Below are 23569 nucleotides of genomic sequence, written 5' to 3' on the forward strand. Positions count from 1 at the left end.
AATACTCGTCACGTATGGTGGTTAGGAAATTTGTTTTCAACGAATTTCTAAGATCATTTATATTTATAGGATATAATATTTATAAACAGTGAATAATCGTGAGTAGGTGATTGATAAATAATGTTATACACTTAGGATGACTTAAAACGAAACAGACAAATGTCTCATACAGATGCTCTTTAGTACAGATATATTCTATATTTCTATATTTGTATAATTCATTCATCTTTGTTCAATTATTTAATTTCTCATGTTTTGAGAAAGTAGGACTGATACACCAACTATTTGGGGATGTCATCAAAGAAACCTATTGTTGTTGTTGTTGTTTTGCTTTCCTGTAATTAACCCAAACACATATTTTACGTACACAATTATAATCGTTTGTTTGTTTGTTTGTTTGTTTGTTTGTTTGGGAAAGTTGTATATTTGAGGGTTGGCGCAGTTTCTGTAGTGATTCATGATCACCACCAGGTGGCGGCAAATGCTTCGAAAACTTTCTTATTGCGTCTGAATATTATGAAGTATATATTTCCTTTTCAACTGCGAGATATTGAATATTACTTGATAAGGTCTTATACAGAGAAAGCCTTCCCACTTTAAAAACGTTATAATGTTTTATTTTCGGGCTATGTAAATGTTTTGTTCAATCCCCGCGAAGGCAGAAAAAAGTACGTAGCAGGCCTGCTTGAGTAAAACAGCTTCATAAAAAGTGATTAAACCACTTAGAGTCTAAGTTTGGGTTCGTCTACAATAATTATAGAGTTTCATTTAAGAAGAACAGAAGTCGAAGAGGGTTTAGCGTTAACCGAGATGGATTTTCTGACAGGCCCGTGAGCCTATGCATGTCGTCTCTTGATCAAACTTTTATGTAATGAAATTATTGTGAGTACTCTTAACAGTCGGAAGTTATTTAATGCCGTGAGTTTGTCCAGTCAGCAGAGTGCATGCACCGAGATTGCCGTGTGATTGAATTTGATGCCGTCCTGTTGCTCTTAAATGCAGCTCATAATATATCCTGCCTGTTCAATTAAGTATTCAATGCATGTACTGCATCTCCTAACTCAATCAAACACATGAGAGCTTTTCCACTGTGTCATGTAGTTTTGAAAACCTGAATGTAAATGATAGGGTCGTTTTGGGGGAAGCAACAGGTTTCTTGGTTCTATTGTTTCTCTGTGGATTTCCAAAGGACTCCGAAGGAACAGTACATTCATATATTATCGTGATGACTCCGTCATCTGAGTTCATCAAATAGGCTACACTTTGATATTTAAAACATCTTTGATTGAATATCTAGGAGGATCAATCATTTATCTTACTACTTCCACCGGATCTTAAATGAATTTGAACACATTCAGTTTGACATTAATGTTAGTTTTTAATTGATATTAAAGGGGTCATGAATTAAGAAATCAGCTTTGAAAGCTCATCCTATTCAAACATCCTTTCAGTGTCAGAACTGAAGTCATGCTTGCTACTGAAATGACAAATGTTATTGACACCAGGCCCAGCGAACGCCGGGCGGTATGACGTCATTGATAGGTTGAACGCCGCCTCCGCGGAACAATATCGACGACTACTTCTCTAGCCCCGCCCACTTGTTCGCGGATGACACACAGTCTCCCGCATTTGTGATGAGTGACAAACTGGTAACCATACTTTTCGGCTAAAGATTCATTTTGTCTGTCAGTTTAAAGTAAACCGCTGATATGCTATTTTGCAGTGTTGCCATGTTTGTTATTATTAAGCACTTTTATGCTTGTTGTTTGGTCTTAGATCGGAAAGCCTCGGCACTTCGGTCTTAATAAACGCTCTGTTGCAGTTTACAAATATACAAAATTGTCTTCATTTGCTTATTTTATCTGTGGAGATCTGGCAACCCTGTCACTTTAGCGAGGGGCTCTCAAGAGAGTGTCATATGTGCAAAACGGAGGCTTTCTTTCACTGTTTTATTTTATTTAGAGTGACCGAGCAGCAAACATGCCACATTGTGGAGCGTCTGGTTGCGGAAGAACACAGTCGCTTCCTTCAGATTCTGATATTAGGAATGAGTAGTTTATTTTTCAGCCCAATGGGTGAAACATTGAGCATTTGTTCGCTTCATTTCAACGTGTTATTTTCAAACAGCTAGTGTAAAAAGCATGGCTGCCTTGGGCGGGCTATTTGTGCTCTGTGTCATCTTTATTACACTGCTCGATCAAAAATAAATAAAGCATTTTATTAATGTGTCTATTCACTTAGATCTATTGAAAACATTGATAACGTTACTGTTACAATGACCACACAAGTGTCTCATGACGTCACGGCGTATGGGAAGGTCAAGCATCACGAGTGGTCCTGTCCAAATGGCGCAAAAACTAATTTTAGATTATCCTATAACCACTCTGGAATCCTTTTTTTTTTCGGCAGCAAAACATTTTTGCCTCCGTTTTTTATTAACATTCAACTTAAACTTAAAGTTAAACTTAAATAAATAACTTACCGCGCCCCCTGCTCAAAATACTTAATGTGCAGTCTGGCTCGGTCCAATATGGCGTCGCCGTGTCGGCAGGCCATTGCGCATAAAGCAGCGTCTACGCATGTCATTCCCTTATGAAAATTAACCATACTTATATTATAGCTGTACACATGTTTTTCACATCTTCATTTGTATGACAATAGTTTTACTACAAATATTACTGTTACTGTAACAGTATACTGTATTTTTTGGTTATTGTAGTAAAACCATATTTCATTTTCTTATAGGGTGCCGCATACCTGTTTGATAGATGCTCTAAACAAGGTGACTTTTATCATACCAAACACTTTCCTGGACGCTTCTTTCTATGTATTAGATAAATAAGACGGAGAAACTTTGAAAGTTGATGCTTAAAAGCTTTAGCCAGCTTTCCGATGCAAATTGTAATTGTATAGATGGCCGAAGACAGCGAAGAGTGTTTAATAATGCAGGGCTTTAAGGGTAGAATGGTCATCGGCAGTTAAGAGGTTATCATCAATGTTTTAGGGCTATAATGAGGATGCTATGAAGGAAGCGATAACCTGGAACACCACACCCAGGTAAAGCTTTGCAGACAAACAAGGGCTCTTGAGATAAAAGGCTTAGATGGTGCACAACATACGCAGCTTGTGGTGACATAAATGTGGTCATTCCAGAACATAGGAATCCATTATTGATATTCTGGTCAGTGAGAGATGTTTAGTGTCAGTTTGTTAAGCACTAGAAGCATTGGAATGATGTAGAGGCGACTAGATTTTATGTTTGTCTGAGTGTTTGTGAACTGGAAGCCATCAAGCCTGGTTTTTGGGGTACTATAAGGTGATAAGAAGTGCTTGCTAAGAAGTTTCTGCATGTTCTATAGGTGTTTACTTATAGTTACTTATTATATTATGTACTGTATAGTAAATTCACGCAGGTTTAGTTTGTTTGCATTAACTCGATTGACTAAAGTCTCACGTGTCAATACGTGTCGACACAATCAGAGGTCCCTGGTTAAAAAATAAGAAATGCATAAAACTATTAAATGCAACGGGTGAAAATGAAATGAGTCATCCACGGTTTTGTATAAATGACAAATTATAGCTAAACTTTGAAGCCATATTACAATGTTAGAAAATCATTTTAAATTATGACAACATTATCATTTTATTATTCATGATGAGTTTATTATTGATTAGTCTTTGCATTGCATTACATGCCAATGGTAACTCTTTCTGTGTTCCTTTTTCAAAGTTTGCATGCCTGTTACTTGAGAAGAATTAAGATATCCTTTTAGATTCTGTTGTCTATACGTTATCCCTATATGGTTCAATCCCAAAGGTATGGAGAGGGGTATATCTGCATCCCGGAATGTCCAGATGGGGGCAGGATCTCCAAAACGAGGTGGAAGCTCCAAAACAGGGCATTTCTTTCCCCTATTGGCAGAGACACTACACACATTTAGGCAGTAAGCAGTCTATCAAGCGATGGGATAGTAGGGATACATATTATCGTTTCTGATAGGGTTTAAATGAAATGTAATGTTAGCGTAGCGTTGTGTTTACGGTGAAAAGTTGACATTTAACTAAAGGATTTATTTAACACTATCAATTGTACGGTGTTTTTATACCTCTTTAAAGTCCCCGTGAACCGGAAGTTGCGGTCGTTTTTACTTCAGTATTTTGACGCATTTCCGAGTGAAATGGAATTACTAATGAGACAAATGGTGGGCGTGGCTTTCATTTTTCTCTTCGATTTGATTGATATCCAATCAAATCGCAGCTGTTGCACTTAGAAATGGACCTGGCAGCCTCCTGACAGTTTAAGGGGAGGAGTTAATGGACGCTCCACCCAAGCCGTCTAACATACGTCATTTGATAGTGGATAGTCAGGGGGCGCAACTACCCAGTGTTAGAGGGGTATGCAGAAACAGTTTTGGCGCCCCCCCTGCTAAGTAAAAAAGTGTGCCGGACATCATCATGTATGGGCTCGAAATAATAAAGGTTTATTTTAAAAGTATATCAGACAGCTACTGTAAGCCTACCATAATAAAGAACACAAATATATAAAAATGTATTCATGGCCATTTCTTTCTTTTTGCCGTATCTAAAACGTACCGATCCGTACCGAAACGTGACACAAGTGTATCGTTGTAACCGTTACACCCCCACCTTTTCCATATTCATAATATTAAGAAATTAATCTGTTGGTATCAAGTTGGTATCAAGCTCCCTCTACACTTCCACCTAATGTTAGACCTGCCTGTTGCTTTCCCCTGTCTTTCCTGATCCACCATCCTCACACCTGAATAAAATGAACTCGCTGTTAAATATAGCAGCCTAAATAAAATGTTTAAATCAGCCTAGGGATGGCATCAGATAAGACAACTATTATGCAGTAAGGTTGTGCTGCTGTTGAAATGACATTAACATTTGGGATTTTAAAAAGTACAAATATGACACACACACACACACACACATACATATAGAAAAGTCATTACAGGGTCACATCTCTCTCTCTTTAAAGGTCTGTGCTGATATACATACATACATACACACATACATACACATATAGCACGGATCTTTAGAGAGAGAAATGTGGCCCTTGCAGCTTCCATGTCACCCAGCAGATGCAAAGTAGCCTGTATGTCTGACAGCACAGCTGAGCTAACATGAAGCTAATGATAAAAAAAATCCATGATAAACCAGCCTTATTGCATAAGTAATGTTTTCCAGCTTCTAGTCATTTATTGTGCATGCTACCTTATATTTACCAGTTCTTATTTTACTTTAATAAAATGTAGATATGTCATGCATGGCATTGGTACAATAGGGTTTAACCAAAATATAAATGTAGATATCAGCAGCAACATTATTTTGCATTAAGTTAGCAAACACTTGCCAGTCAACATTTATATTTGCAAGCCTCCAACTTTGGTAGCAAATCTATTCATGATTCCGACCGTCAGGTGCTCTGCGAGCTCGCTAGCTAACGTTAGTCTGTTAACATGAATATTGTATTTGTAAGAATAGACGTCACATTTTAAATCCTAGCTGTTGCCTTTCACCATCCACGTATTTAGCTGCTGTCGCATCCCTTGACAGGCCATCTCCTTTTTCCATCTTTTTCTATTTTAGCCCCCGAAGGCTTTTTTGGTTTAATCCATCTTTTTCTAATTCAAATTTCCACGACAACTCACTAACGTTACTGCGTACTTAACGTAACTCACGGCGCCCCGCCTACTCGCGAGGTTACCCTTCTATGTCTAAATAAATTATATGATGGAATCTTATGAGGGCACCGGTGCCGCCTAGCCTGTTACTCCTCTTAAATTTATATAACTTTTTATATATACAATAACTTATAAAAAATGTATAAAAATGTATATAACTTTTATTATTTCAAATTTTTTAAACCATCGTGTTGGCGCCCCCCATGGTGCGGCGCCCCTATGCGCCGCATATAGCGCATACCCACTTTTTGCGCCACTGTGGATAGTCATTACAGGAAGGAAGTGCATTTTCAGATTTGAACTAAAGATTTTTTGTTAAAACCCACATTGATAAACTATTTACAATAACGCTGCAGTATTTCATGAAAAAATAAACATTGTCATTTTTTATTTCACTGGGACTTTAAAACTTAAGAAATGTAGTATGCATTGCGTGTTGCTAGTAGTGTGGTAAATTAGTGTTATATGTCTTGTTTGACTTCTGCAAGTTCAATGAAAACCGTGACCCACCCTTGATGTGTTCGTGTGCAAGCTTTCTGAGGAAGTTTCAGATGCTTCGACATGGGATGACTCGTGTAGTCTAAACCTGGAATGATTATTGCGGGTCTGATGACCAGAGAATGAACTGATAAAATGTATAACGTTTGTTAAATCACGGCTTCTGTTGATCTGTTTATGCATTGGGTTTATAACGCAACTGTGCCAAAATACTCCATTTTAAATATACACATTTTATATATTCTTGCGACTACAAAAGCATTGGTTGAGGTCGATACAAAGCAAACGAAAGCAGCATCACCTGCTGTCGTTTTATGTTCAAAGCATCAGTCCGAAAGCATTTTTCAAGGATGCGGGCCATCAAAACACGACAATCAGAGCATTCGTCATGTTTCTGTATAATTGAGATGTAGGTGGATAATCAACATGCTCTCCACCCATGATGGGATGCTGGACGTGAGTTTTCCTCCTCCGTGATGAATTATGGATAAAAGGCGAATGTTTCCTGACGTTTGTTTGTCATTGAGTCCGAGCCTTTAAAGAACAATCGTAAAACCTGTAGATACTGTATTGATCAATGGCTTCCTTTTGACTCTGTATTGATTCACTGGAGCCACTTAAGCATGATTGCACTACTTTTGGTTGACGGTGAAGGAAGATGGACGTTTTTGTCAAATTTGTGTGTTAATGCGATGAAAGGCGATCTCTTTATAACTCTCTAGAGAGAGAAGAGAAATGCTGACGGACTTCTCAATGTTTCTCAGAACTTTCGTTGAGAATGTAAGCGAGTGTGATTTGGGGTGTTTGCTACGCAAAGCTTCATTGCCTGCCTAGTTTTAAAATATCATTTTTTGAATTTATTATGATATGAATCCTTGTTCTTGTGTTGGATTGTTGTGTTTTTTGCTTCAGCTCACTGTGTCCAAACTTTACGAGTAAGCACATCTACATTAGCCAGTAAACAAGATTATAGTTTGGATTACAGAAAGATTTCATTTTGTCATTCTTCCTGGAGAACGGATGTGCGGAATATGTAGTGCTAAGCTCACGACACACAAAGTAACACGTACATAGTACATTTAGTCTAGACAGCATGTCAGTGTTGAGTTTCCAAAACATTTTTAAAAACTTGCCTGTTTCTAATTGTGCGATTCATCATATTGTTTATCTCAACAACTTTTAATGATGGTTTAAATATTTATGCTCAACGTTTCAAACGCATATGTGCACATGTGTGTGTGCAGGTATTAAATGTGTGTCGAGAGCACAAAGTATGTATATTATAGACATTATTCTATTCTTAGGCATTAATGAGAGCTGTGGAATTAAACATCCAGGAAGTTTGCTCTGGTGTAAGTGCTTTGTGTTAAAATGATGATGTACACTTTTTAAAGAGCAGTCAACATACCGTACGAGATCTATAGTCAACACCGACTCATGAACGTACTCAATGCAAGACATTGGATTCTATTTTAGTGACGGGCACTCATGACATTCAGATTTGCTAACTTGCATGATACAGAACCCACAGAAGCAGTGCGGCCTTTTGACATCGTGTCATACTTGTATTTGTTTGAAATGAATTCAGGTGAATTTTAGAGACACGTTCGTGTATTCAACAACGCAAGATTAAATCAATGATGACAACATTCGTATTTTGGGCTTTTTACATCACACTGATAAATCTGTAAATATTTAATGGTGCTTTGAAATGTTTTGGATCTTCTACTTCTACAATTTAAACCGTTATTATGAACAATAATGTTTGACTAAAGGTGAGAAATAAAACACTGTTTTGTAGCTTATATTCACCCAACAGAGGTTCACAGATGTTTACCCACTGGGATCAATTCAAAAGATGGACCGAATTGGTTGAAAACACAGTCAGCAGTGTCATCAATGTCTGATGTCGTCAAACCTGAATGCACACAATGATTGACAGGCAGAAATGATCACTTGACTTAGGAGTGGTTTCTTTAGAACGGAATTTTTAATAATTTAACATTTTCACCCACCTGTGATGTAATATTCTATAATTCCATATACTGTAAATTCCTCATTAATATTCTTTCCTACACATTTTTTTTTGTATCAAAACAATGCATCAATTATTTGAACTAAAAGTGTCGGCTAAATAAATGTTAAGTTAGCAAAAAAAGAGAGTGCTGAGCAGACGAGATCAAATCTGTTCCAGAAGCGTTGTTGTAATGATGATGAGTTCCCAGTAAAACAGCAGTCGGATGGAGCGTCCCTCGGGGGCCAGAGGGCCCTCCTCCCGCCTGCCCTCATTGGATGCGTACTGGATCACTTACGAGTTTGGCATTAACCGGAATCTCCGTGGTTTGCAGAGCTCCTTTGACTGAGTTCGTGGTTGTGGAGAGTCATCCAGTTTACACGAACGCGTAAAAAACAAACTTGAGGGACATTTTACTCGCTCTTACAATAAAGTTGCATTTTTTCGGTGCTACGGGAAACTGTGACTATTTCCCGTTGGATATACGAAAGCATCCTGCGCGCTCTGGCGCAGACGGTGCATCGGCGTGCCCAAAACGCGCGGGTGAAACTTTACGCAAGAAACAACATCTAAATGTCATTATGAGTTAGATCGTTCGCGTTTAACTCTTTGGAAGTAAACGTATAGAAGGCTGTATGCATTTTTACGCGTTTGGACACATGCAGGACGCACGCGCATGTGCGGCGAAGTTTAGGACGCACGCATGATGCCGTCTTGCCCCACATCGAGAAAAGATCGGGGTTTGACATCTGGATCCAGGACACTACAGTTTGTTCTTTAAACCACATCTGGATGTGAGAGAGCTCGGCTCGAGCGATGGCTTCTGAGGTTGTGTGTGGATTGATCTTCAGAGTGCTGCTGCCTGTGTGTCTGGCGGCAGGTGAGCATCTTAAATCCCTTTATTATTTCATCCAGATTTGGGTTTGTGAAGGTTTATAGGTTTGTTCTTTAATGTATTCTGGCTACATCGCGGTGAAGGGGTTTATGCAACAGTTCTCGTTGGCAATAGCCTTTTATTTAAGGCTTGACGGGGTTTGCAAAAAGTGAGATACGTTCAGAGTAAAGAAAATATTATATATAAATACAAGAAATAATGCTTATTGTTATGTGAGCTGCAACGCATCTTCACAGTCATAGTAATTTGTAACAGTTTTATTTATTTTACCCATATATACAATACAATACAATGCGTTGCAAGAATAATTTAACTTACTTTAAAATAAAAAAATGTTTACATTAAGTAAAAAATTGGGCTTGTTATAAGAATCTACATACAAGTTTACTGTAAAAATGAGGGTGAATTTGGGAAAAAAAATTCTGTTCGTCTCTCGAAAATAGGGTGACATTTACTCTAAACACCCCGAAATCTTCCTCATCAAAATAGGGAAACTTCTCTTATGCAGGTGTTTAACAAAACCATCTCGGTGAGACCGGAGCTGGTTATCCCACTCTCAGTGAAGTCTTGGTTTACTGTAAGATTCAATCCAATTTCTGGATAGACACAAACTTTAAAGCGCGGACTACAGAAATGTAACATTTATTGTCTATAGGAAACATTCTATTTATTGATTGAACAAGACAAAAAGGCATTTTACTCAAAACAAATGAAAACGTCTTGTAGCTTGTTTGATAGATTTTCAGTCAATGGGAACATAAAACTTGTTAAACATCACAAATGGGAAAAGCAACGTGGGGCTATTCGGACCTTTCTTTTGATGGACAGAAATGAAATTCAGAGACGAACAACAGCCTAAAAGTTTCAAATAAAAAAATATCTCTGAAAAGAATGTGACAACTTGCCCCGACTGCACATTTATGAAAATGTTTAATTCCTCCCTGTCTTCGTGTATGCCAGTGTGACTTTGTTGTGTTTGAAAATGATAAAGATTATCGATGATAAAAACCACGGTAAGATGATGATTGACTGTTAAATTTGTGTATTTCTCTATGAGATACATCTGCTTTCTCTTTGATGATAAACATATACTTTAACTCTCTGGGTGTTACTTGTTAATCTTGTTTTTAGAGAGTGCGATGAACACTTTAATGCCAGGACTTTGTTTTAATGTAAGCTGCTATAAAACATGTCAGACCGCATTTGTTCTGCAGGTTTTACTCGGCGACCGCACATCAGTCTTTGTGTTGGTTGTGTTATCGTTCTGTAGGGTGTATGTGATAATCAGTCTTCGGTCACTAGGGATGATTTCACGTCACAGATTATTGATGGGATTATGTGTTGAAGCCCCTCAGAGACGGTCAACATCGATGACTTAAAACGGTCAATTTCTCATTTTAATTTTTAGTAATCTAATAACGTTTCATTCCCACTTTCTCAGACGTTACTATTATAATGTGTTTTTTAAATAGTTTTGATTTACATATTTTTAATTGTTCATAATTTCTACCAATGCTTATTTCATAATTCCAAATACTTCCCATTTTGAATCAGCTGATATTAAAATAGAAATAAGCATCGGCAAGACATGAATGGCAAGATGTAGTCCAGGGGCGTTGCTTGACCTAAACCTCTACTGGGCCACAGGCTCCCATTACTTTTTCACATCACAATGTACTATACAAACTTCCCTTGCTTAAATCACTATTCCTACAGTGCAACAATACTGGATTGTTTATCAAGTCTTACCTCCCTCAAACTCATCATCTCCTTTCTGCTTCCATTGCCCTGCTTTGCACAAACAAATTCTGATGTCCATCTACAGGGGTTATTAATGATCGACTCAGAATAAAATGATCGATATATATATATATATATATATATATAAATATATATACTGTATAGAAACATACTTTCATCATGTTTTCATAGCCTAAGCCACGTGTCGTCACACTTGCGCGGCTGCATGCTGCAGTTGTTGCGCCGACATGGATTTCTGAGCAAAAGTCTGAATGAATGTCAGGTTACATTTTTGGTATCAGAATGAATGAAAATGAACATTATCATGTTGAACACCCCTGCACTCCGTTGAAAAATATGTCATATTTATTCGCGATAACCGTTGCGATTTCTTTCTTGAACCCGTCCTTGGATATTTTAAGTCGTTTTGATTCAGATGGATGTGAAATGGCATCACAAAATTAATCTAGATGACAGTTTAAAATCTGTTTAACTGTTTGTAAATACATCATATTAACTCTTTCGCTGTTTTTCTGATCAGCCCTTCGAAATGCACGCTAAACATACATTTGTGGTCACGTCCACCCCCCCTCGCTCTCTCTCTCTCGCTCTCTCAGCAGGTGTCTTTCTATAGGTAGATAAGATCCACTTTATAAGATGGTAATGTATCTCTTGACAGCCTAAGTTGGTTCTTTTCTCTTCCAAACACGATGGCAAAGATGCGGAGCATCTCCATTAATCCGTGGAAAGTCGTTTTAACCGCATGAATTAATAATGTGGCATCAGAGGGGAAAGAATTGGCTGCCCATTATCGTAAACGTGTCTTTAATATTTGATGATTTTATTTTTCAGTGGAAGCAGTACTGAGCAAAGGTTATCCAGCCAAAATATGACAGAGAAATGACAGGAAAACTAACTGCAGGCAATAAATATTATTCAGTTAAAGACGCTTTGAAATTATTATACGAGTGTGTTTTTATTCTTGTGTTTTCAATTGAAACTTTAACTTGTCGTTTAGACTCTGAAGCGAGGCGTAATAGGGGACGGCCTTCTTAGGGGAACGTAAAACAAGCTTTTAATCAAATAAACAAACAATAAAACGAACTTAAACATGCCGGGCTCCTCCGTGAGAGATGCGAGACCGGTGCACCGTGCAGCTGACACTCATCATCATCATATTAACATCCGAGCTGATGTTGCGCCGACATATAGGGCAAATGCACCTTCAGCGACCCGAGTTTGATTTGTGGCTTGAGGTCTGTTTTCGATTCCAAGCGATCCTCTTCTTTCCGCCTGAACTTTCCTGTCTAACCTAAGGGTATAATACGGTCGTATTATACATGTGTTTAGGAAAAGTTCAAACAATTGTTTTATGTTTTATCACAGTTTTCATGTGTCTTCTCATGCTGTCAGTCCTTCACATTGCTGTTGGATGACTTTGTCACTCCTGAGGTTTGATTTTGTGGAAACGTACACTGTACTGAAATGGCCACAATACATGTTGATCATCTCATTTATTTCTCATAGACAGCAATGAAACTACATCAATGAGAAATGGCAGAAAACATTTTCCTCTGGGATGGCTTTAAGTCGTGTTGCTCGTGCAGGTGATGTAGGTTTGAGTCCGGGGTCTTTTCAGTAGTTTTAGTGTTTTCATCATACAGTAAATCAGTCTCTCTATTGAAATGCACATCTCTGCAGTGGTTTTCTCCTGTCTAGAAACATCAATTATTTCTGAGATGGCTCATCATTTCAGTGTGGTCGCCGCGGTTTTGCTTCTGTCTCTAAAGGAACGGCACATTTGAAGCTTTGTGGAAGATTCAAGCTGGATTTGGATGTGGCCACATTTTTATTATTATCATCTCAAGTTAATTGTTCATGTCAGGAACATCACTTTAAAAGCAGAAGATCTGAGAGATAATACCTCATTGATCCCCAAAGAGAATACAGAGGATTTCACGTGTCAGCGTGTTTTTGTGGGGATGATTATATTGTTGCTTATGATTAAATAAAACTTGTGTGTCACTTTAAGAATCATTTTGATGAGTTTATTAAAGAGCGTTACTGGTGTTTTTTTACTTTGGTGATGTTTTGGATTCAGTTGATGTCGTCAAAGTCTTGTTTCTCCTGTGTTTCCTCTGCCTGCTGGTTTTATTAACAGAATAAATGTCTGTGCTGTAAACCCTGACACTCACTTTAATGGCTTCCAACACTGTGTGTAGTGAGCCTCTCTCTCTCTGTTTCTGTTCCCCAAACCAATGGCAAAGCTGTTTTAATGTTTGTTTGTTTTTTACAGCCGTAATTAAGTTACCTTTTTTATGTGCATCTTTTAGTGTGTGTCTCTATATTAGGTTAGCCCATAAACTACGGTTAAAAACAACGTTAAATATTCTATAGAATATTACCACAGTTTACTATGGTAAATAATAATAGTATTTTTTCATGCGGGCTCAATTTAAGAGGAGAACCAACCTCTTGGTTTTCTTTCTCTGCTTATCTTTTTTGGCTTCTGAAAAGTACAGTTTTGATGCCAAGCCTACCACCACAACCTCAATAAAAAGTCATTCGTTATTTGTCTCTCACACCAAACAGGAATTAAGCGTTTTTACGTATAAAGTCAATGCAAAGACACATATAGACACGAACTCACGCAAGGCGGTGCAAATGATGTAAATCGGGTGGCACTAAGGGGCCTTTTACAGCGAGACTGTTTTCAAGTGAAGGCGCAAAACTATTTATGCGATTTGGCTGTCCAGCGGAGACTTATTATTTATCTACAGCAAAATCTTAACACTCATTGACGGCGACGAAGGGTTTTTGGATCAGACCCGGGAGTACGAGTAGATGGTGTGCTCTGGATTGCGTGGTCTCTTTAGCGACGGAAGTCCAATAAACCGTCAATCAATCGTCAGTGACTCTGGTATTTCTTTTCTTTACAAAGTGATGTCGCCAACTACTGGCGGGGCATGCGTAATACAGCGTTTTAGTCATTTTTGCGGATCTGTGTAAACACGGATTGTTTTGATAACGTTGTCGCGTGTACGTGAAACCTTTCAAAAACGCAAACGTGTAAACGTGGCCTAAGGTTGAAAATATTTCGCTAAGTAACAAACTTGTCCCGTGAGTGTCATGATTCTGCCTGCTCTTGTCTTGATTTTCTGGTCTAGGGGCAGAATCATGACAGGCCCATGTGTTTTATGTGGAGAGAAACATATTATTGTCAATCAGGACATAATATGCGTTCTCTCCTGTCTCGTCATTTGGCCCCGCCCCTCTCGTTCCTAGTATTGCTTTCCTCCTGTGTCACATTACCCACACCTGCCCATTGTTATCTCCTTTGTTAGTCTCCCTATTTAATGCCCTCTTGTCTATTGTCTTGTGCTGGTTCGTTGTATGTGTTACCTTGCTGTATATTGTTCCTGCTCCGGAAATTCTTGAGAGATACGCTTAAGTATAGTCTAGTCAGTGTTTGTGTTTTGTTTCAGTCTTAGTGTATTATGGTTAAGTCTTGTTGAGTTTAGTTCAGTTTATTGTGTACCCTGTTTTGTCACCCCCTCGTGGGTTTTTGTTTTGTTCCTGTGTTGTTTATTAAAGGCTATTTGTTACCCCTTCATCCCCGTTTTGCTGCCTGCACTTGGGTTCTCCTTACCACGCTCATAACAGAACGAACCAGCCAGAACGGAACCCAGCAGGCAGCATGGACACTGACCGGTCCAGCGTGGCCCGTCGCCTCTGCAGTCTTCGCCAGGGAAGTGAGACTGTGGACGAGTATGTGGAGAGATTCCTGGACATTGCGGAACAGGGCGTCTTCGGGGAGAGTGAGCTGGCGGTGCTGTTCAACACCGGTCTCAGAGAGCCACTCTCTCGCTCGGAGATGAGGGCGATGAGGCCGTTGGATTTCGACGCTGTTTGGGTAACTGCCGCAGCGCGTTCGGAGTCCGCGACCTCATCGAACCCAGTTTACTCATCTCCGCTTGTTGCGATACCCGAGAGTGGTCCTCTGCAGATCGGGGTTGTGGGCATCACCACGCACCACTCTCCAACCTCTGCAGTCTCTCCACAACCGCCCAGTCTCACTGGCAAGCGGGGGAGACGGGAATCTTGGGGGTCCTCGTCCGAGGCCTCCAATCCCGAGCCGCCCGCCCCATTCACATCATTCCTGCAGCCGACCACCAGGCGGGTGGCTCGGCTGAAGAAGAAGAGGCAACGGAGGGCGGCTCGGAGTCCGGTGGTCCCGTCAAGTCCGGTGGTCCCGGTGGTCCCGTCAAGTCCGGTGGTCCCGGTGGTCCCGTCAAGTCCGGTGGTCCCGGTGGTCCCGTCAAGTCCGGTGGTCCCGGTGGTCCCGTCAAGTCCGGTGGTCCCGGTGGTCCCGTCAAGTCCGGTGGTCCCGGTGGTCCCGTCAAGTCCGGTGGTCCCGGTGGTCCCGTCAAGTCCTGCCCTGCCGGCCTTCCAGCCGGCGTCAAGTCCTGCCCTGCCGGCCTTCCAGCCGGCGTCAAGTCCTGCCCTGCCGGCCTTCCAGCCGGCGTCAAGTCCTGCCCTGCCGGCCTTCCAGCCGGCGTCAAGTCCTGCCCTGCCGGCCTTCCAGCCGGCGTCAAGTCCTGCCCTGCCGGCCTTCCAGCCGGCGTCAAGTCCTGCCCAGCCGGCCTTCGAGCCGGCGTCAAGTCCTGCCCTGCCGGCCTTCCAGCCGGCGTCAAGTCCTGCCCTGCCGGCCTTCCAGCCGGCGTCAAGTCCTGCCCTGCCGGCCTTCCAGCCGGCGTCAAGTCCTGCCCTGCCGGCCTTCCAGCCGGCGTCAAGTCCTGCCCTGCCGGCCTTCCAGCCGGCGTCAAGTCCTGCCCTGCCGGCCTTCCAGCCGGCGTCAAGTCCTGCCCTGCCGGCCTTCCAGCCGGCGTCAAGTCCTGCCCTGCCGGCCTTCCAGCCGGCGTCAAGTCCTGCCCTGGCGACTTCGCGCTCTCGAGCGCCGCCCCCCAGGGTGTCCCCTAAGTCCCCTGGGACTCCGCGCTTCCGAGCGCCAGGGACAAAGACTGTTCCCCCATGTCCCACACCCTTTGGACTTCCTCCCATGAACTCTTGTTTTGCCCCACCCCCCCTCCCTTGTTTGTTATTTTTATTGTCCCATCCCAACCCATTTATTGTTCTTGCTTGTCTGCCCTTAGTTTTGTTTACTATGTTTTGTTGGATGTTGTCTGTTTCCCAGTCGGTCTTGTCTCGTTAGTCTGCTCCCTTGGTGAACGCCAGGGGGCGTTCATTAAGGGGGGGGTTCTGTCATGATTCTGCCTGCTCTTGTCTTGATTTTCTGGTCTAGGGGCAGAATCATGACAGGCCCATGTGTTTTATGTGGAGAGAAACATATTATTGTCAATCAGGACATAATATGCGTTCTCTCCTGTCTCGTCATTTGGCCCCGCCCCTCTCGTTCCTAGTATTGCTTTCCTCCTGTGTCACATTACCCACACCTGCCCATTGTTATCTCCTTTGTTAGTCTCCCTATTTAATGCCCTCTTGTCTATTGTCTTGTGCTGGTTCGTTGTATGTGTTACCTTGCTGTATATTGTTCCTGCTCCGGAAATTCTTGAGAGATACGCTTAAGTATAGTCTAGTCAGTGTTTGTGTTTTGTTTCAGTCTTAGTGTATTATGGTTAAGTCTTGTTGAGTTTAGTTCAGTTTATTGTGTACCCTGTTTTGTCACCCCCTCGTGGGTTTTTGTTTTGTTCCTGTGTTGTTTATTAAAGGCTATTTGTTACCCCTTCATCCCCGTTTTGCTGCCTGCACTTGGGTTCTCCTTACCACGCTCATAACAGTGAGACATTAAGCATACATCAATTAAGATGATGTGCATTTCTTGATGTAACGTGAACGTCATGTGTTGTAATTACCCATAATCCTGAACACTCAACGCATGCGCAATAACACCTATTTGACATCATCTAATGCACCTCCGCAATCGTGCCATTCACATTATGCAGGATAGTCCACGCTAATAATGATTTCTGTCTTTATTAATACTGATGTTTTGTATTTATTGTTATTTTACTGTCGATTGTCGTTTTTTGTTCTGTTATTAAAACCCTGTGGGTTCTTTTTCCTGTTTCTCTGCATCATATGTTAATCAATAAGTTCCATGCGCATGTTGTGCCAATTCCCGCCTGAACTTGCTGTGCGGTTGCTGTAATATATATTTTTTTATCCAATGTCGACTCTATAGTTATATTTATTCATTTACTGATGCATCAGTTATTTAATTTGATGAACGCGGTGAAGCATCACAAAACTTGCTGGGTAATATTATAATAAAATTGTGCTCCTCTTGTTTACCCATTTGTACGTGGCTTTGGTTAAAAAAGTCTGCTAAATGACTATTTGTAAATGAAATATAAAACAGTTTTCATCATTCTGCACTTTTTGACATTTTTACTGGAAGTAGTAGCCTAGACCATCCGGGAATCTTTGGAATACTCTTTTCAACATGCTACGGTTTGGAACATACTAATTCTATTTTCGAATACTATTTAGGACGGATAGTATGCAAATTGAGACGCAACAGTTATTTTACCTTACCGAAATATATGTGGATTGAGCCATTTAGAAGCTCAAAACTCAGACACCTTCATAGCACAAGGTCTTTAGTAATAAATCCTATTTATTTCTTCTATAATCGATTTCTAACAATAAAGTATATACCTGTAAGGCAACTTTTTTAAAGTCTCTGAGATTAAGAGAGAATTTACATCCAGTCAGTCGATATGGCAAAATAAACCCTGACAGGGTGATCTTATACACAATATATTGTGTTAGTTTCTTAATTCACTATTTTGCTTATTTTATGTACTAAAAGTATGAATTGCTTTTGTGATTGAAAAGCATGTTGGTAGTTGACAAATAATCCACACGTCTCCTATGATGTGACATTAACAAATAGTAAATAATAACATATTATTGTATATTCGTAATATGTAAATTTGTAATATAAAACGGCACACAAGAGACTTATCTCCATTGTTGTTGTTTTTAAATAATGTTTTGCTGTTACACCATTGGACACATTTACAGTTGATTCGTCATCTACCGATGTACATTTTATTTCATAGCGATAGAGAAAGTCTTGGGATATACTTAAATGTAACCTGTTTGTTGTCTCGATGTTCATTGTGATCAATAACAAAACACAAATCGAAGAATTTTTACCAGGATATTTGAGTACTTTATGGGTACTTATTGGAACATACTATGATTTGAGACACACTCATTCTAATACCTGAATACTATTACGAACAAGTAGTATGCAGTTATCATCAAATGTTAAAATTGTGTAGGTCAGATTCTGATGTCGGGTGATGCCGTCTTTGTTTTTAGCCACGTGAAATGGGTCGACTTACCATGATGCCGGTGTCCCCCAAAAATGTTGGGAGAAAAATGTGCACAGATACAGTAAGTTTGCACAAAATAGGCTAGAATAGCCAAACGTGTAAAACAATGTGGTGTCAAAATAAATGTGGTCATCTAATATAAATTGGCCTGACAGTTGAAGTATTTTGCCAGTTTTTACATGTGTACGCAGTGACGTAACTGCCCTTTTGTTGTCATTGGCATCTCTTGAGGGTTTTCTTGTGACATGTCCGTGCATGGAAAGGCGTGTAATTGATATCGAGTCTTCTGCACAACTCCATGTCGGGTAATGAAATAAATTCGCTTAATGTTTCGACCAGCAGCTCGTGAAATGGCATCCTAGCAAAAGAAAGACGTAACGGTGAAAAGGAGACTTTCAAATGAAGGCCTGTCACAACAGTTTTAGTCTGTTAACTGTCTGCTGGAAGAATAAATAACAAAGCTCATGTGAAAAAAAAACTACATTATATAGAGTCTCGAATCTTTTTTCTTTTTTCATTGGTCGCAGAGGCGGGGCTGTGCAAGTTCAACATTCTAGGGTTTAAATTACTTTTTTTATAACACGAAGAAAATAATTTGCAAATAATTTCAAACTAGAAATCCATTACTTTTAATTATGACATCAAAAGTTTTGTGTTTTTTGCACAGATTTGCATAATTCATGGGAAAATGTCATTCAGAAAACTCTTCACTATTGTATATTTTTTGTGTAGATAAATGCCTTGACTAATTTAACTTTATTGATGAAAGAAACAGTCAATGTAAACATTTTCACACATATTTTTACTGTATTTCTCTGCTGCTTTATTGTTTCTCTGATCTCGAGTGTGTGTATGAATGTTTTTATACCAACATCATGACTTAACATAACTTATACCGTACAGTATAAATGTATGATCACCACTTTTTTATTATTAGCCATGTTTTTGTCTGTGGGCCATTGGTGTCATCTGAACCAGGCTAGAAAATGACATTTTCATCAGAGAAAGAAATCATTATAAATTGAAGAAAGCCCAAATTATCAGTGCCATAGATGAATATTTACTGAGTAGTCCACGACACTTGTCGCGCTACACGTATCGTGCCCGCTGGCATCACGCGTGTATTGTAACGTGATTTTGAATGTTTTTCTTTTTTCTCGGCAGCATGTTTGTTCAGATACAACGCTCTGTCCTTCATCTACCTCCTGCACCTGCTGCTCATCCCTCTCTTCCCCGAACCCTCCAGCGTGACCATGCAAGGTAAGACGCATTGCTGCGCCAGTATTACTCTTCCTTAAGTGACAAAAATCCACTGCAGCAAGCACATTCGTTGTTCCCTGAAACAGCGTAAAGGTAATTCAGTGGACCAGAAACGCTTACCAAACATCATCAGTTACAGGTGCCAAACAATGAAGCGGCTGGGGTTCTGCTTTATAGGATGGATCCGCGCACGCACACAAAAAAGAGTTAAAGGGATAATTCAACCCGAAATGAATATTCATTCAGAACATATACGCCTCTTCTGTTATTTGCTTACCAACGTTCCTCATAACATTGAAGATACATTGAAGTTGGTGCTTCCTGAGATCTTTGACATTGATGTTTAGCGTTGTCTCGTGTGTTTATGGACTTTCGGCAGCTGTCTGGAGGTACAGTACAGTATATACTGTACGCGTGCCTGTTTTCTGTTGGTTAATTATGTATAAGAGAACGGTCGCATGGAATCTGATGAAAGAGGAAGAGGACGGGAGATTTTTAAGTGGTCCACTTACGCTCTCATCAATAGTTAAGCAGACCTGTGTTCATATGAAGAGAAATAGATGCAGCGGTTCGGAGAGACTCAACGGCCCTTCTCCAGATTTAAGGCGCCGCGTGGGAATATGCAAATGGGATTAAAGCAACAGTTTATCCAGTAATAACAATTCTGTCATCATTTATTCACCGTCACGTGGTCGTAAACGGTGCTTAATTGGTCAATTCTGAGGTGCCAGAATGAGGGGGCGTGGTTATCCAACTATTAGATGTAAACGCCAATAAGGAAGCCTAAATGAAAACAGACATGCAAAGAGAATCTCAGAACTATTGTATTAACTCAGAAATGTAATGTGCTAGAAGCAGATATTATCTTGAGTTTGCCATATAGTTCAAATGTGCGGCGGTAAAGTGATGGAAACAGTTTATTGTCATAATGATGATGTCGTGAATATTAAACACCAAAAACACAGCCCTCAATTCAGAAGTTTAACGTTAAATTGAAACTGCTCGGGCATTTTGTGCGTGAGCGCGTGCGGGATTATAACATAGTAGACATATTAAGCATCTAGTCATCCGTTACTTCATCAGCTCTTCTGCGTCTCTTCGCAACAGCACAAATCTCTCTGAAGCGTCCATCACGACACATTCCCTTCATACAAAAATACGTTTATAGGCTATGTATTCGTGGAATATGCTGAATATTTGACCATTAAAAGGGGAAAAAGTGTGCAGTATTGAATGACGTACTCATAGTCATATCTGTTTGACCATACATCATCACAGAGCTTTTTAAAAGTTGTTTCTGCCGTCGTAAGTAACAGCGCATGCAGTTGCGCGCACACAATATTCCGGCATCGCAGCAGCTTGACAGCCCGTTCATTATCAAAATAAAATGGTTATTGCCATTATAATTATCATATGAGCTTTTTGACTAAATATATGCACGCAGCAGGTCAGCTCGATAGCGCTTGAGGAGCGGGATCTGCCAAATGAAGCGCCTGATCCAGATATGGCTCGTCTCGACGCAAATTGAGCCCTGGTTGTAAACCTGCATGTGATTCTTTGTTCTGTGGAACACAAAAGAAGATATTTTGACAAATGTCTCAGTGGTTTTGTGTCAATGGATTTCAGTGTTGTTCTTCAAAACATCTTCTTTTGTTCTCCACAAAAGAAAGAAACTCACGCAGGTTTGAAATGACACGAGGGCGTGTAATTGAAAGAATGTTCGTTTCGGGGTAAACTATCACTTTAAGGTCTCATAAAACCGTGATGAGGTGAAACTGCACCGTCAGCTGGAAGTTTACAGCGGTTTGGGGGAGAGATGCTGCTAATAAAACACTGCTTTCCTTATTGTTGGCTTCAGGTATGTTTTTATTTTACGAGGATGAAATTTGCGATGTGAATCGGACATGTGGACGCGGGGTGTTAAAGTCTTTTACAAGCTCCCTCCAAACAGTTCTGTGTGTGTTTGTGGGAAATGATTCCAGGTTGCTTTGCACGTTGTTTCAAGTCTGAACAAGTCACATCCCATGCCGATTTACAGAGTCAGTAGCTCACATTTGATTTCGTCTGGCAGAGCTTCTTGTCGTCTGGATTCTTACGAATACGTCTCACTTGTGGCTAAAATGATCTCCATTAGGAAGCATTACATGCGATGGGCACGGACTTGCGCCGCATTGGAACATATTGATTGCCGGTAGAGAAAACACTCTAAAAATACTTTAATACTTCATTTGACCTTGGTGTTATGCTATTTGAGAGCGCTGAAACAAAGAGGCTCTCACGATGAGCTTTTGTGCGTCTCGCAAGAACAACAAAGAACGCTTCAGCATTAAACATCGCTGACTCTAGAAAGAAAAACTGCCATCTCTGTTTGAAACATTTCAGGTTACTTCACGTATGATTTCCCATCAAATCATACCCGACAGATTAACGTTGTGACAACCCCTACAAAGACCTCATATTAAGATGATATTTACAGTGTGATATTTATGATATTGTTGACATCTGATGTCTGTTGTTGTTTTTTCTCCACCAGGCCACACGGGACATCTCCTGAAGTCTTTATGTTTCTCCAGCATGACCTTCCTCTTGTTCCACATTATCTATCAAATCACAATCCACAGTTTGCTGGCTGGGAAGTCTATTGAGCGTAGATTCAACTGTAAGTTCCTACTCGCACATCTATAAAGGGTTTCACTCCCCGTTGTTTAGACTTATGGGTTTCTTTAGCCCTACTGACAGAGCGTTGAGCAGCCGTCAATGCAAAAGATCCGTTCGAAAAACACACATACGGATAAAAAACAAATAGGTTGAATTCACTGGATGAAAGGCTACGGATAACTTTGGTTTCTTCAAAGATTCTATCAAACTCCTGCGTTTTATCAAGAAGCAATTTTGGCGCTAAAGGAGTTTTTTTTCCTGAAGTTACATCATACTGTAGGTTCCTCAGATCAGTTGTTTCTAAACATAACGTGGTTCTCTTTAGCAAATCTCTGAAAACTGTAAGAGATTCATCAGGAAGTGTATTAGGAAATCATTTTTTATATGCTTTTTTTGCAACATGTTGTTGTGTAATGTTGTACTAATAATGAATAGTGCGTAGTACATTACATTATTTGAATGATAGTTAAGGTAATTTAAAAGCGATAGTTTGTTCTCATTTATTCACCATCATCTTTTTTATTTAAAGACATAATCACTATGTTTATCATGGGGTTTCGCAAAAATCGAACAAATATAAAGCATTGAAAAATGCTTGTCAACAGCATTGAATCATTTCAAAAGTAGTTTTTTATAACTCAGACATTCAAGGTTTCGGAAGGACATCTATAAAATGACTCTTTTCTTTTGTCAATCACAAAAGAAGATATTTTGAGAAATGTCTCAGGGGTTGTGTGTTCGTACAATTGAAGTCAATAGTGTTCAATGGTGTTTGGCTATCAACATTCTTCAAAATATCTTCTTTTGTGTTTTGCTGAAGAAGAAAGTCATGCAGATTTGAAATGACGTGAAGGTGAATAAATGATGAAAGAGTCTGTTTTTGGGTGAACGTGCACGTACAGGATGATATTCAATACTGTTTTATTTTCTGGTCTTTGCAGTAAAGCGAAAAAGAAATCTAATTGTTCCTTAGAATTAGATTTTGATGTGAAACACGATCTGTAAATTTCACAGTTGATATCGCAGGGGAATGTAATGGTGCTGTAGGATCTATCAATCAGAGGAGGCCGGTGGTCTTACACGGGGGTCACTGACCTCTGAGATGATAGTGAGATCTGCATCTCTCCGCTGATCTCAAGCATCGCTGCTTTTTGCTGAGCGCAGACGTTTTATCATCACTTCATAGCGCGTGAATTGCGGACCAGATAAGGAGATAAATGAACACTATATTATACTGACAGACATTCACAACATTCAACATCAGCTAAAAAATATTTTTCTTTGTTCTTAAATACATATACGTATTGTGTATCCTTTTAAACGCAGTTCATGTTGTATGTGTTGCAAAAGTGGTTAAGCTTTTAAAAACAGCTTTAAATAACTGTTCTTAAGACTCATGGGAAATCTTAGATGTCTTTAATCTTCGTTTATT

At 39.9% G+C, this 23569-nt stretch overlaps 1 protein-coding gene across 1 annotated transcript in view; it reads left to right on the forward strand.

Annotated features, from left to right (window-relative positions):
* The first annotated feature begins 8558 nt into the window (after positions 1–8558).
* piezo2b (piezo-type mechanosensitive ion channel component 2b) overlaps positions 8559–23569 on the forward strand; it is a 78145-nt gene continuing 63134 nt past the window's right edge. The window contains exons 1-3 of the mRNA XM_079453636.1: positions 8559–9100; positions 19384–19479; positions 22013–22138. Coding sequence (XP_079309762.1) covers positions 9037–9100; positions 19384–19479; positions 22013–22138 — 286 coding nt within the window. The 5' untranslated portion in view covers positions 8559–9036. The remainder of the gene's footprint in view (positions 9101–19383; positions 19480–22012; positions 22139–23569) is intronic.

The sequence above is a fragment of the Barbatula barbatula genome (assembly GCF_947034865.1).
Source record: "Barbatula barbatula genome assembly, chromosome: 3".
In the NCBI taxonomy this organism is placed as follows: domain Eukaryota; kingdom Metazoa; phylum Chordata; class Actinopteri; order Cypriniformes; family Nemacheilidae; genus Barbatula; species Barbatula barbatula.